At 48.6% G+C, this 14,093-nt stretch overlaps 1 protein-coding gene across 1 annotated transcript in view; it reads right to left on the reverse strand.

The window, feature by feature from the left end:
• The window catches only part of TMEM132D (transmembrane protein 132D), an 891,916-nt gene extending 884,767 nt beyond the window's left edge, over positions 1-7,149 (reverse strand). Inside the window, exon 1 of the mRNA XM_018061413.1 lies at positions 6,807-7,149. Coding sequence (XP_017916902.1) covers positions 6,807-6,885 — 79 coding nt within the window. The 5' untranslated portion in view covers positions 6,886-7,149. The remainder of the gene's footprint in view (positions 1-6,806) is intronic.

Raw genomic sequence — 14,093 nt, forward strand, 5'->3', positions numbered from 1 at the left:
TACTTTAAAATTCGCTGTTATTATTATCGACCAAAGTATGTCCTGAGGCACTTTGAATTACTGGAGAAAAAAAACAAAACCAGCATCAAACCATTTTATGGTCGCATAAAGTTTCTTTTAACAATAATTTACAGCTCTAAGGATATTTAAAAACTTACTGTGCCCCTGTAGGGTCCAAAGTACTGGATACTAAGTACTGGAGAGAAAGCAGATAGAAAAATACACAGCTGTTGCTTCTATAGGTACTGAAAACTTTAGAGGAGACAGAAAATAGTTTTAAAATGTTACCTCTGTAAAAAGTGCCCTCCAAAAGATATCTATATGCAAATCCCTTGAACCTGTGAATGTTCCCTTATTTTTAGGGGGAACGGGGAAGGGAGGGGGTCTTCGAAGATTTGATTACAGTAGAATGGGAGACAATCCAGATTATTCCCAGAGGTCCCTAAATCCAATCATGTATCTTTATGTAAGGGGGAAGCATAGGAGGTTTGACAAAGAGAAGGTTTGAGGATGGAACAGAGAGAGATGAGAAGACGGCAGCCTTGAAAATTGCAGTGATGCTGCCCTAAAGTAAGGACTACAGGCAGTCACCGGGACCCAAAAGATTCTCCTCTAAAGCCTCTAGCCGACACCTTGATTTTGGCCCAGGCACACTGATTTTGGACTACTGGCTCTAGAACAATGCTAGAATGAAGTTCTGTTGTTTTAAGTCACCTTGTTTGTGGTAAGACGTTAAGGAAGCTACAAGAAATTTACAGAGCCTTGATTAAAGTCCGTCTCTACCCGACATCTGGGCTTTCCCTGGTGACTCATGAGTGCGTGCTAAGTCACTTCAGTCATATCTGACTCTTCCAAACCCCATGGACTGTAGCCCGCCAGGTTCCTCTGTCCATGGGATTCTCCAGGCAAGAATACTGGAGAGTGTTGCCATGCCCTCCTCCAGGGGATCTTCCCAACCCAGGGACAGAACCCACACCTCTTATGTCTCCTGCATTGGCGGGTGGATTCTTTACCACTAGCGTCACCTGGGTGGTTCAGAAGTCAAGAATTCAGCTGCCAGTGCAGAAGACTAGGGGTGGATGCCTCGGATACCTCCACACCCCATCTGACTGCTCCCTGTGCCCAGGTCAGTGTAACCTGATCCTGTCCCTGCATGCAGTACCACAAGCTCCACTGGTCTCTCTGCCCAGCCACACTGCCCTCTGGAGTCCACCTACGTGTCTGCACCCTCCCTCTCATATACCCGCACTCTGATAACACTACGCCACTCCCCCAGGTGCGCTAAGTTCAAGGCCAACGTACCTGGACTCAGAGATGATTGCTCTGTGCCTCCGGCAAACCACAGTTGAAAGCTGGCATTCCTTTATATAACATTTTTATGTAATGTATAATTACTTTTTTTTTTGACTGTGCCATCTGGCAAGCGGGATCTTAGGTCCCAGACCAGGGATCAAACCTGTGCCCCCAGGATTGGGAGTGTGGAGTGTTAACCACTAGAACACCAGAGAAGCCTTACAATTTTATACAGTTAAGCACTTTTCTCTATCTCCTCTATGAACTGCCAGTTCTGGGAGGATAGTAACCTTATCTATGTGGGTTCTTCTCACTGCTGTAATCCTACGGCCAGCATAAAGTGTGTAATAATACAATTGGTGTTCCAAAAGCAGCTACTGTGATAAAATAAGGAAGCAGAGGGAACCAAGAAAAGCAGAAGAGGAAAGGAAGAGGGAACTGAACACAGAATGGGAGGGGTTTGAGCTCACAACTTAAAATCGTGGATGATTTGTGCACTTTACAAGCTAGAGAAATGGCCAGCAATGACTTTACACCTTCCTAATCCTGTGTCCTCAAAACACTGGCAAATAGTTCCTGCATGGCTCTGTGCTCTTTGAAATTTTTTTGAATTATCAAATTTTCTACACTTAAGGATGAATAGATCACTACATAGATGAAAGAACGGAAGGATGGATGGACACACGGATGAAAGGATGGATAAATGGAGGGATATATGGATTAAGACATAGATGGGTGATGACTGGTTGAATGAACTGGTGAATGAGTAAATGGATAGATGAATTTTAAAAATGTAAAAGTCTAGGGTAAAGTGCAGAAGTGTAAAAATGTAAAAGTCAAAAGTCCATATAGTCAAAGGTATGGTTTTTTCAGTAATCACGTATGGGTGTGAGAGTTGGATCATAAAGAAGGTTGAGCACCAAAGAATTGATGCTTTTGAACGGTGGTGGTGGAGAAGGTTCTTGAGGGTCCCTTGGACAGCAAGGATATCAAACCAGTCAATCCTAAAGGAAATCAACCTTGAATATTCATTGGAAGGACTGATGCTGAAGCTGAAGCTCCAATACTTTGGCCACCTGATGCAAACAAAGACTGAAGGCAGGATGAGAAGGGGGCGACAGAGGATGAGATGATTGGATGCCATCTCTGACTCAATGGATATGAGTTTGACAAACTCTGGGAGATACCGAAGGACTGGGAAGCCTAGGCATGCCGCAGTCCATGGGGTCTCAAAGAGTCAGACATGACTTAGCGACTGAACAACAAGCAAGCTTCTGCAATAGGGTATTTTTGGACTTTTTGTTTTTCATTTTCCCTTGGCTTTCAAAATTGAACTAAATTAAGCAGATCTGAATAGTTAAAATTTTAACTTTCTATGCATTTAAGTATTTTTTATAAAATCATATTTAGCATTTAACTTTTTAATTCAAGAAAAATGAAATTTAATGATCTCCCCATTTCTTAGCCTTTTAATGTTATCACTGTTTAAACGTAAGCAGTGAAGCCTAGTCTGTCTCTGTCTCTCTCTCAAACACACACACACACCCCAAAATGCTCCCTCCTGGAATATGCCTTCCTCCCCAAGAGCCCAGACAAAGTGTTACTATAAACGGAAGCTCCTTCCCAACCAGAAGGATGGGATGTGAGAGGATATTCTTAAATAAGAGGTGATGCTCGGCCACCCAGACACTTCAGTTCTGACCTAAAAAGAAAGCTCAGTCCTGGATGTTCACTGGAAGGACTGATGTTGAAGCTGAAACTTCAATACTTTGGCCACCAGAGCTGACTCATTTGAAAAGACCCTGATGCTAGGAAAGATTGAAGGCAGGAGGAGAAGCAGACAACGGAGGATGAGATGGTTGGATGGCATCACTGACTCAATGGACATGGGTTTCGGTAAACTCTGGCAGTTGGTGATGGACAGGGAGGCCTGGCGTGCTGCAGTTCAGTCGGACATGTCTGAGCGACTGAACTGAACTGAACTGATCAAGGTGGAAACATTCTGCAGAAGGTGACCTCACAGCCCAGCAGGCTGGCTATACTGCTCCAGATGCAGGTGGAGCACATGACCAGCGCAGCCTGAAGACAGTGCCCCATCACCCCAGCACCTCCTCTCCTGAGATCCCAGGCCTCTTAGTGTCTGCTTCTCATTGGCATTTGCAAGAAAACACAACTCTGGGGGATGCAGGTCAGGGTCATGACAAGCAGCCTACATGTGGCAACCTTCCTGATTTTGTATTGAAAGCCTGCCCAGCTCTTTGCCCCTCACCTACTCCAGTGTTCTTGCCTGGAGAATCCCAGGGACGGCAGAGCCTGGTGGGCTGCCGTCTATGGGGTCGCACAGAGTCGGACACAACTGAAGCGACTTAGCAGCAGCAGCAGCAGTCTTCTAACTCTGGTAGTTCAGATGGCAAAGAATCTGCCTGTAATGCAGGAGATCAGGGTTCGATCCTTGGGTCGGGAAGATCCTCTAGAGAAGGAAATGGTAACCCACTCCAGTATTCTTGCCTGGAGAATTCCATAGACAGAGGAGCCCGGCGGGCTACAGTCTATGGGGTCACCAAGAGTCAGACACGACTGAGCGACTAACACGCACAGTCTTGTAAGAGAAGGAACCCCTGGGACCTTCCCGGGACAAGCCTTTCCCCATATCCTCTGCTTTAGCTAGCTCCTCTCTTAAGTACCTAAATAACAGTATTTAATGCACATTTCCTGAGTTGTTTTGCAAATAAGAAACCCCACCACCAAATGGAAGATGTTAACTACTTGAGAGCACATAGCCCCACAAACCCTGGAGCCTAAGGATAGACAAAGTTAACCCCTGTGACCATGCCCTGTTCCCTCATCATCAGCCAGAGAATTGTGCACCATTTGATCAGGTACCCCGTGACCCCTACCACCACCTCCTTTACTGGGCTTTTAAAAACGCTTTGCCAAAACTCTTCAGGGAGCTGGAGGCTTTTTAAGGCATGAGCCACTGTCTCCTTGCATGGTCCTGCAATAAACCTTTCTCTGTTCCAAATTCTGACGTTTCAGTTTGTCTGGCCAGTATGTGCCCGACAGGTGAACTTGCCATAACAATCTCGTTAATTTGTCTTTGGGCCCCTTTCCTTTCCATGCCCTGCCCCCTTCCATGAAGCCAATAGCATCATAGTAAACCACATTCGCAAGCTGGCACAGCTGTAATCTGCACGAAGTTTTCAATAAGATTATATCTGAAACTTAAGACACAAGCCCCCTGATGACTTGACATAAAGACCATTCTCCAGTGAAGGCTGGGACCTCCGGACAACAGTGCTGATCAAACTTTTTGTCATAGCAGAGGTCCCAGTTCCCAAGGGATAGAAGTGCAAGCAATGAAATTTTATTTTTATTTGATTTTCAAAAGATCTATGAGGTTGTCCTATCTCCAATCACTTCCTGTGCATAAAATTTAAACAAATGTGAAGTTCAAAGGCCTTAGCCTCTTGTTAAAATGTGCACATCTGTTCCTTTAAAGCTTCATCTTTAGAAAGAACTAGAGCAATGCAGTAAAAACAATAATACACTGAAGCAATATTTAGTATTTGGTAATAATCTCCATCTTTCCATTGGACCCAGATAAATTGGGCACTGTGGATGGTCCTGTGTCAATGCATATGTTTTCTTCCGATCAAAATCCTCTGAAATACAGTCCATCTTGGATTTCAAGCTGGTTCAGAACTTTCAGGCAGTCGGAGGATCTGAGAGCACAAAGTGACTTGAACATAATGGAAAAAGAACTGCACGGTCCCTGCATTTAAAAGACCATTATTATCTGCACCAGGACATTTTATAGGACAGAATGGTTTTAGGGGTGTTCAATTCAAAATATGCCATAGGCTGAGCTTATAGCATCTTTCCACATCAGAGTTTCTCATTTTAAGGACATTTTCAGTGTTTCCACTTGAAAAAGTTCAAGAGATTATCAGGGGAAATACATTTCTTTTCAACCCGACTCAATCTAATAAGGAGATCAGTAAGAGAACTATGTACCTAACCAAGGAAACAATAGTTAGGTCATATTTACAAAGCTATTCTGTACCTTTCTTAGTAAAACCTTGTTACTGCAGCATAAAACACAGGAGTCCATTCCTACTATCAAATCAAGCGACAACCAATAAAAAACATGCCTCGTAGCAAAAGGCAAATCTGCTGGGCTGTTGCTGTGGATTCAGGTTTTCTTAACCTCACATCTGCCTGGGTTGGCTTCACCAAATTCATCAACCTTTTCTTGCATCTTCTTGCGCACATCAAAAACCCCGGAGGCTCTGGCCCTCAGAATCGCTCTAACTCATAATTAGGAGACAGGAGCCCTTGAGACCACACTTGAAAAGGCAGCCAAGCAGAGTGGGCACGGGTCACCCTCTTCCTAAATCACACCAGCACAAAAGCGGGCTATTGTCAGTTCTAAAGCAATGTAACCTCAGCGATGCCAGAAGGGCTCTGAGAACAGAAAATTCCTGTAATTAAAAGGCTCTGTGCATGATAATTGGCTTTGAAGTTTCTGAGAGCGATCTCATCTCGGAAATCTCCGGAGAACAAAAATCTGTTTACAGGGATTTGGGGACACACATAGGAGACTGCTAAAAAGCTCCACGTTTCTTCTACTCTCTCTCTCTCTCTCAGTAGGAAAGAGGCTCTTGAGAGAAGGAACCACACACAAATAGAGTCCTGATCAGTAAGCAGGAAGAACTGCTGATCCTTTCTACAAACTCACGTGTGAATCAAATAATTTCCCTTCAAGGAATTCGTGTCCTGAGCATTCCAACTTGCTCTACCAATGACAGAGAGGGATGCTGACAGAAGGGAAGCAGATGGGGAATCCCGGCTTTTCTGGCAGCTGCAAATAAGGGGCTCTGCTGGGGGAACGCAGGTGATAAGCATGGTTTAAACTCTACGCCCAACCCTCACGGATGCTGCCTCCGGACAAACGGCCACAGAAGGCAAAGGAAGAGAAGCCTGCCCCCAAAACCTCTCTTAGAGAAACTCAGGGCCACCTCTCCAGAGGTGGCCCCATCTCATAGGCGTCGTAGCCGACGAATGCACTTAACTGCATTCCCATACAGAGGCGCGCTCTGCAATTATACCCTCACGGGTGCCTGCCAGCAGAAAAAGTCAAGTCCAAATTCCAGAACCTTTTCAGGAGGTCATTTCAATCCCTTCCTCGGACATCTTCCTCAGCCCTCCCAGGGCCCACGTCTCCTTTCAAGGTTCTCCACGCGACCTCCTCCCCGAGGCTGCCAGGTGGACCAAGCTATTTTTCCGCCCTTGGCACTCTCACTCAGGGCCTCCCGCCCAAGTCTTCCCGGGAGGCACCTGCTGCAAAGGGGCCGCTGAGGACCTTGGCTGCCGCACGCGCGCGCGTGCACACGCACGAACGCACACCCACACCCACTCTCCCGGTTACCCCCATCCACGCACACCCTCCCACACACTCACTCCCAGCAAAGTTCGTCCCGGGCCCCCAGATGGCGGCGGCGGCGTCTCCTCACCTTTGGAGAAGAGGGCGGCCAGGCTGATGAGCACGGGGGACCAATGATGCCACAGCGTCCCCATCTCAGACGCGCACATCCCGGAGACCCGGCGCGCAGATCCTCGGCTCCCAGGTGCCGTCTGGGCGATGAAGACACGGTCGCCAAGCTCCCCGAGGGTCGGAGTGGGGCGGGAAGGCGAGGGAGCGCCGGGCTAGGGGCTCGAGCGGCCGCGGCGCCCTGCCTCTTCCTCCCGCCAGTCCATGGCCGGCCGGGAGGCGACACCGCACGCCGCTCCGGAGTTGCTCTCCCGAGTCCAACGCGCGCGCAGGCAAACCCCACCTCCCTTTCACCCCCACCAGGATATTTTTATTTTCATCCACGCGAATTTGTTCCTTTCCGTTTACCCAGCGAGGACTGGCCCCCAGGTGGCCCCCAAAGGGCGCCTCCGGGAGCGCAGGGACGCGGATAGGCTAACGGGCGGCGGGGCGGCCGGGGTGCGGCGCCCAGGGCGCGGGCGGAGGCGGCGCGAGGACCCCCGGCCGGGTGGCCCGGCGCCCGGAACGGCGCGGGGCGCCCGGGCGCACGGTCCCCATCCCGCCCGGCCGCGCCCCGGGGCGCGCACCGGCGCCAAAGTTTGGCTGGGAGCAGTCACTCCCCGCGCCGCCCGCTCCGGCCGGGCTCCCGCCCGGGCTCAGACTCGGGGGGACCTAAGCGCGCGGCGCGCACCGCCGGCTCCGAGGACGCAGGGCTGCCCCCGCCGCCTGGGGGAGGCGCGGTAGCCGCGCGCGGAGGAGGACCCGCGGGCCCGGGGACCTGGCCGCCCGCGCACCGGCCGCGCTCCGCCGAGACTGCATCCGGCACGGACGCGAGCGCCACGGTGCCGGGTGCGGACTCGGGGTCTGCCTTAAAAATTTGTCTTTTTTAAAAAAGCCCCACCCTTTTGGAGTGACAGCCGCAAGCCCCAATCCGCACAGTCAATCCCACCTCTCCGGGTCTGCCCCTCACCCACCCTCCCGGCCACCCCCACCCTGCGCGCTGGAGCGGGAGTGGAGCGGCTGGGAGGCGGGCTAGTACCCGGCCGGCTCGGCCAGCGCGGAGGAGGCTGCAGGGAGCTGCCCACTCTCCCAACAGGTGTCAAGAAGGCCATTTACCTTCTCCTGGGAGTCAGACCTCAAGCTAAGGGCAGGTCCTCTGTCCTGGGAGTTTCTAATGTTCTCCGCCTGCCAGTAAACGAGAAGATGGCTGTAAAGGGCCCCTCACCCCCGCGCTGGATCTTCCCCAACATCTAGGGAGGAAGACTTCGACTTGCCAGCCGTCCCGAGGGTCATGCCGGCCTCACCCCGCCTCTATGCTGGAATGACCACCAAGTCACTGATCCTAAAAGAATTCCGTCCTGACTCCCCTCTGGCCCATTTGGAACTGGGAATGGATCGTTAGGGGCCAGCTTGGCCTTGAGAAGATAAAAGACAAGTTCTTCATTTATCCTTCCTGAATGCCTAATTAAGACATACTGGAAACCAAGGCTACAGAGCATCAGCCTCTGATTTTAGCCCAAGGACTTCTCCATGGGAGCCTTTGAATTACCCGAATCAGAAATGAGAGCGAGAGAAAGCAGGCTGAATATTTAAAGAATATTGTAAACCGACAACAACCAAATCAAATGAGGTGACTTTACCTCAGTAGGTAAAAATGGGTCATTATCATTCAGCCAAGCGAGCCACAGAAGTTTTGTTTTATATGCCCGTCACTGGAAAAATATATCAATACTTTGGGTGCTTAGCTTACAAATTTTCAAGAGTGTCTGTCTGGGTTTCCTTCTCTGTGAGATGTGGCTTCTATTTTATCCTATATTTACTTTTTTGAATGTCTGTCTGTCTTTTTGGATGGTTTTGTTGTTTGGGGTTTTTTTTTTTTTCATTTACTTTTTAAACTTTCTGCCTTTTCACTTTGCATCTCTCTCCTGTAAAACTCTAAAGAGTTAATACAACAAAGAACCTAAGAGATTATGTGTTTCAGTGCTTGCAAAATTTGAGTAAGTATCAACATCACCTGGGATAGTGAGTCCTCCATCCCCACCCCTAGAGCCTCTTGTTTATCAAGTCTATTAGCAGCAGCAGCAGCAGGTGACACTCAAGAATCTGTGTTTCTAACAATTGCCAGGTGATACTGATGCTGCCCATCCAAGGACCACTAGTCGAGTCCCCTGTCCCCTCCACCTCAGTGATGAGGAAGCTGAGGTTTAGTCCCTGGCACATCTCCATCTGTCTTCTTAATGGCAGAGCCAGTAGCTTGAACAAAATGCCAACTTCAGGTTGTCAGAGCCCATTTCAATGTGAAACGGAGTCTATTTCTAAAACATTTTTCAAATGTATTGACTAGGATCTAATGATCCTATGCTTTATTAAAAACAATCTTTTTATGTATTCTAATTCAAATTGTTTTTTGGTGTTTTTGTTTTTGTTTTCCAGAACTGCAATCACCAAGTACATTTTGGGGGGAGGATGGGAGGTATGTCATGGCAAAAAATTTTCTCTATCTGTATCCTCAGGGCAAAAAGTAGCTAACAGATTCCAGGGTAAACCATTTCCCCATTATACACAGTTGACTCACAAAAATTTTTCCTACTCTTTGGTGTTCAAATTTTGGGAAGCTGCAACTCCAGGTACTGGATCAGTGGCTGAAATACGATGTAAGCATAGCTATTCACTCTCCAAGACGCTGTTCTAGCTAATATATCTAATCTTCTTTGGGTAATTAGCACAACTAATCCTGGGAGAGGCAATGCCTTAGGAAGACTTTAGAGAAGTAGGCTGAGGCCTACCAGCTCTTCAGTAGCGTCCCAGGCCTCTGGGAGCACTTCCCATCCGAAGAGCCTGCCTCAAATTAATTGTGAGAAATCTGCTTTCTTCCAAGAATATCTGTTTCCTCTGTAAGGCCATAAATCAATCTGTAAGCCTAATTCTGTCAGTAATTAAACAGTACTAATTCTTCCCACTTTGTGAATTAAGCTGGGACACCAGGCAGTTTGGGTTGGGTCAACTTTCCATAAAAGCAAAACATTTTTCTGCAGCAGTTTCCAGAAAGACCAGGAAATAATGAAGATGGAATTCCAGGATGGAAGGGAACTGTCCCACGGGTGGTTACAGGAGGCTTCTGGATACCACAAGGATGGGGCCTCCTCTAAAATGGAATCAGTTCCTCTTCCAACCTTTCAAATCACATCAAGGAGAAAGGCTGAGACCTAAGCAACTCTTAGGACGACTTTTCATGATTATAAATGCCCTTGGTTTCAAAATAGAAGGCATATTTTTCTGCGCAGAGTGATGGTGTCTAGCTAGAATTTTTGAATGCTGGTTTTATTTTTATTTTGGCTATTAATGTGTTTGATGTCTCAGTTTCCCTTTAGTGATGTAAGTTGCATTTTCAATTAAGTTACCTAAGTTTGTGAAGCATTGGGCTTATTTCAAGGAGAGCATTGGATCGCTAGTAACACAGCCACATTTGTCATCATCGCCCCTGACAAAACTCATGAGGATGCTGAGACATGCCTGAAGTTTGAGAATCATGGGGATGACACGCAAGCTACCAGGTCAGTCCTTCCTGAGGGTGCAGAGGAGCCTCTCCAAACCTTCTATTAATTTTTTTTAATGTTTATTTTTCTTTGTTTATGTTTGGCTGTGCTGGTTTTCGCTGCGGCAAGCAGGGGTTGCAGTGTGCAGGCTTCTCACTGCAACGGCGTCTCCTGTTGCAAAGCACGGGCTCTAGGGTGCACGGGCTTCATTAACTGTGGCTCCCAGGCCCTAGAACGAGGGCTCAGTCATTGTGACACACAGGCTTCCTTGCTCCATGGCGTGTGGAATCTTCCTGGATCAGGGATTGAACCCGTGTCTCCAGCATTGGCAGGCAGATTCTTTACCACTGAGCCACCAGGGAAGCCCCCTGAAACTTCTTCTCAGTTTCCCAAAATTTGTGGGCTGGCCTGGAAATAGAACGGCCAGATCCAAGGACTTGTCTCTTTCAAGAATGGAGACAGCATTCCGATGTGGAGGGCGCTGTGCACAGCAGCGATGCCTCTCACCCTTCCTGATGAGGCTGGGCAAGATCATCCCTCCAAACAGAGCATCCTGGAGAACCCCCCAGGAAGTGCTTTTGAGTATGGTGCAGGGTCTGCTGTTCTCTGCTGTTCTCAGCCCCCTGTCAGGGGACCAGTTAAACACTAGTGGAAATGATGAGGGCCCTTCTGAGATGAGGCAGTGGTAAACCACCTGTGACTGTCCACTCTGCACCTCCCCACATCCCTGCCAAGGGGGATGGATAGACTACATGCTTGAGATGGTACAGCTGCTCCAAGACAGGGACCCCCCCATCAGCCAGCCCAGCAGCAGGCTTAGGGAGGCAAAGCCCCCTCCAGGTCACATGAGACACCCAGCAGGAGAAAGGAATTGCCATTCTGTAGTTCTGGGGTCTTCTGGGTCACCAGAGCAAAATGTAGACTCTTCTTCTACTCTTCTCCTTCTGATTCATGTCCTCTCAGGGGTCTGCAAGCAGATGTTAAAAAACCAGGTGACTCCTGGTCTCACCAGGTAACCCCAAGGTGAACCTAAAGGAGTAGACTCTTTAGCAAAGATTAATAGTAGGGTGCTCCTTTTGCTTTATTTTACTGATTCATGGATCAATACAGAAAGCTCAGCAGGGCCTTAAATAGGCTTCTTTGAAGTTATATGCAGTGCTGCCTGGAAGAAATCCTGCATTTCTACCTGTAGCCTCACCAGCCCCTGGGAACCCTTTCATCAAGGATGAGGCTTCTTCTATCAGAGGGCAAGGAGAGCCTGCAAGGCTGTCTCTGCCATAAACGCACCATTGAAAGACTCCTGGACATTTCACTCACTTGTTCACTCACGAGAGCGTGATGGATGCTCCCTATTCACTAAAACCACCTTCATCCACCTGTAGCCAAATCAGGTGCCCTGGTCTTCCTAAGGGCTTCCCTTGTGGCTTAGCTGGTAAAGAATCCACCTGCAATGCAGGAGACCTGGATTTGATCTCTGGGTTTGGAAGATCCCCTGGAGAAGGGAAAGGCTACCCACTCCAGTATTCTGGCCTGGAGAATTCCCTGAACTGCAGTCCATGGGGTCGCATTAAGTGTGGCTATAGATTTGAGTTGTGGCCAAAGGAATGTGGACGGAGTGATGTCCATTCCTTCCAGGAAGAGCCTACGGTACTTCCACCCAGCATGACTCTTTTCCTCTATCTTCCAGGTGGAGACGAAAGTCCAATAGGGAACTGAGAACAAAGGCCAAGTGATGAGAAGGAAGGAGGCTGGCCCCCTAAGTGCAAAAGGCCTGGATTTAGCACATTCCAACACTGAATTTCAGAGAAGGCAATGGCACCCCACTCCAGTATTCTTGCCTGGAAAATCCCATGGACGGAGGAGCCTGGTAGGCTGCCGTCCATGGGGTCGCGAAGAGTCAGACATGATTGAGCGACTTCACTTTCACTTTTCACTTTCATGCATTGGAGAAGGAAATGGCATGGTGCCCCAGGTCTCTGGGGTCACACAGAGTCGGACACGACTGAAGTGACTTAGCAGCAGCAGCAGCAGCAACACTGAATTTAGGGCCAGCAAGAAATAAGATTGTATCATGTTGGGACTTCCCTGGTGGTCCAGTGGTTGGAAATCTGCCTTCCAATGCAGGGGACATGTGTTTAATCCCTGGTTGGGAAACTAAGATCCCATGTGCCGCGGGTCAACGAAGCCCAACTACTGAGCCTGTGAGCTCTAGAGCCTGTGCTCCCAACCCACCGAAGCATGAGTGCTACAACTAGAGAAGCCCCACACACAGAAACTGGAGAAAGCCCACATGCCACAGAGACTTGATGCAGCCAAAACAAAAAATTAACTAAATAAAAATAAATTTTTAAAAGGTTGTATCATGTTAAGTCACCGGAGTCCGAGGGCTTGTTTGTTACAACAGCTGATGTGAAAAATCCTAACCAATACACCTCCATTGATCTTGGCCTGTCTCCACAGAAGCAGGAATGGGGTGTAAGCAAAGCATAAATTAAAACCCACAGCCCTCCAACTCTGACTCACCAAGAAATGGCTTATAGTCCAGGGGAGGGAACCATAATTAACCTTTGGATCACTTACGATACGTATCAGGAGAGCTCAGAGGAGGAAGGTATGGTTTTGCATTGAAGTGAAGGCTGCACCCACCACACTAATTAGTGAACATGTAAGGTGCTCTGGGTCCCACACCAGGATGCAGCGTGGAGCACCATGCTGCCCTTATACTTGAGTCTATATTAATCTCTTGGAATCTTTAGAGTGTATCACAGAGAAGAAATGCTGGAAATTCCAAGAGAGGGTCCTCATGGCTGGGGTACTCTGAGGAAAGGAATTTATATGGATCCCATTCTCCACTGGAGAGAAGGAAATGGCACCCCACTCCAGTACTCTTGCCTGGAAAATCCCATGGATGGTGGAGCCTGGTGGGCTGCAGTCCATGGGGTCGCTAAGAGTCAGACATGACTGAGCTACTTCACTTTCACTTTTCACTTTCATACATTGGAGAAGGAAATGGCAACCCACTCCAGTGTTCTTGCCTGGAGAATCCCAGGTATGGCGGAGCCTGGTGGGCTGCCATCTATGGGGTCGCACAGAGTCGGACACGACTGAAGCGACTTAGCAGCAGCAGCAGTAACAGCATTCTCCACTGAATATGTATTTACTATATGCCTATTATTGGCCAGGCACTGGAGGTTTAGCAAGTGTAAAAGCCACCACTGAGCTTATGTTCTCCTGAGGATGGACAGACAGAAGACAAGCAAATAGTGAACAACATACTTTCAAAAACAGCCTAAGAAGACACTCAAACAGGATAGTATTTACTACTTCAGAGGGGTCAGGCGAGGCTTCTCTGGGAAGATGACCTTAGAAAAGGGACCCCACTAGTTAGAAGGACCCTCCGTGTGCAGATCTGAGTCCTAAGCATGTCTGATGGAGGGAACAGCAAGTGCAAAGGCCCTGAGGTGTGAAAAAACCTGCAAGAATCAGATAGAAGATAGTGGGGCTGGGGCTGAGTGAGCCTTGGAGAGCAAGGAAGGAGATGAAGTCAGGGGGCGGGTGGGAGACAGATGCACAGCCTAGATTTGGGTTGGTGTAAGGGGATAGGGAGGCCTGTGTGAAATGTCAAGTCATATGAGCCAATTCACATTCCTAGAAGGCCTCTGGATGTTCCAATAGCACCTAAGGGGCAGGGGCCAAGCATGAGCTCGCCAGCCTCTCATCTTCTCCTGGAGCCC

The sequence above is a fragment of the Capra hircus genome, chromosome 17 (assembly GCF_001704415.2).
Source record: "Capra hircus breed San Clemente chromosome 17, ASM170441v1, whole genome shotgun sequence".
In the NCBI taxonomy this organism is placed as follows: domain Eukaryota; kingdom Metazoa; phylum Chordata; class Mammalia; order Artiodactyla; family Bovidae; genus Capra; species Capra hircus.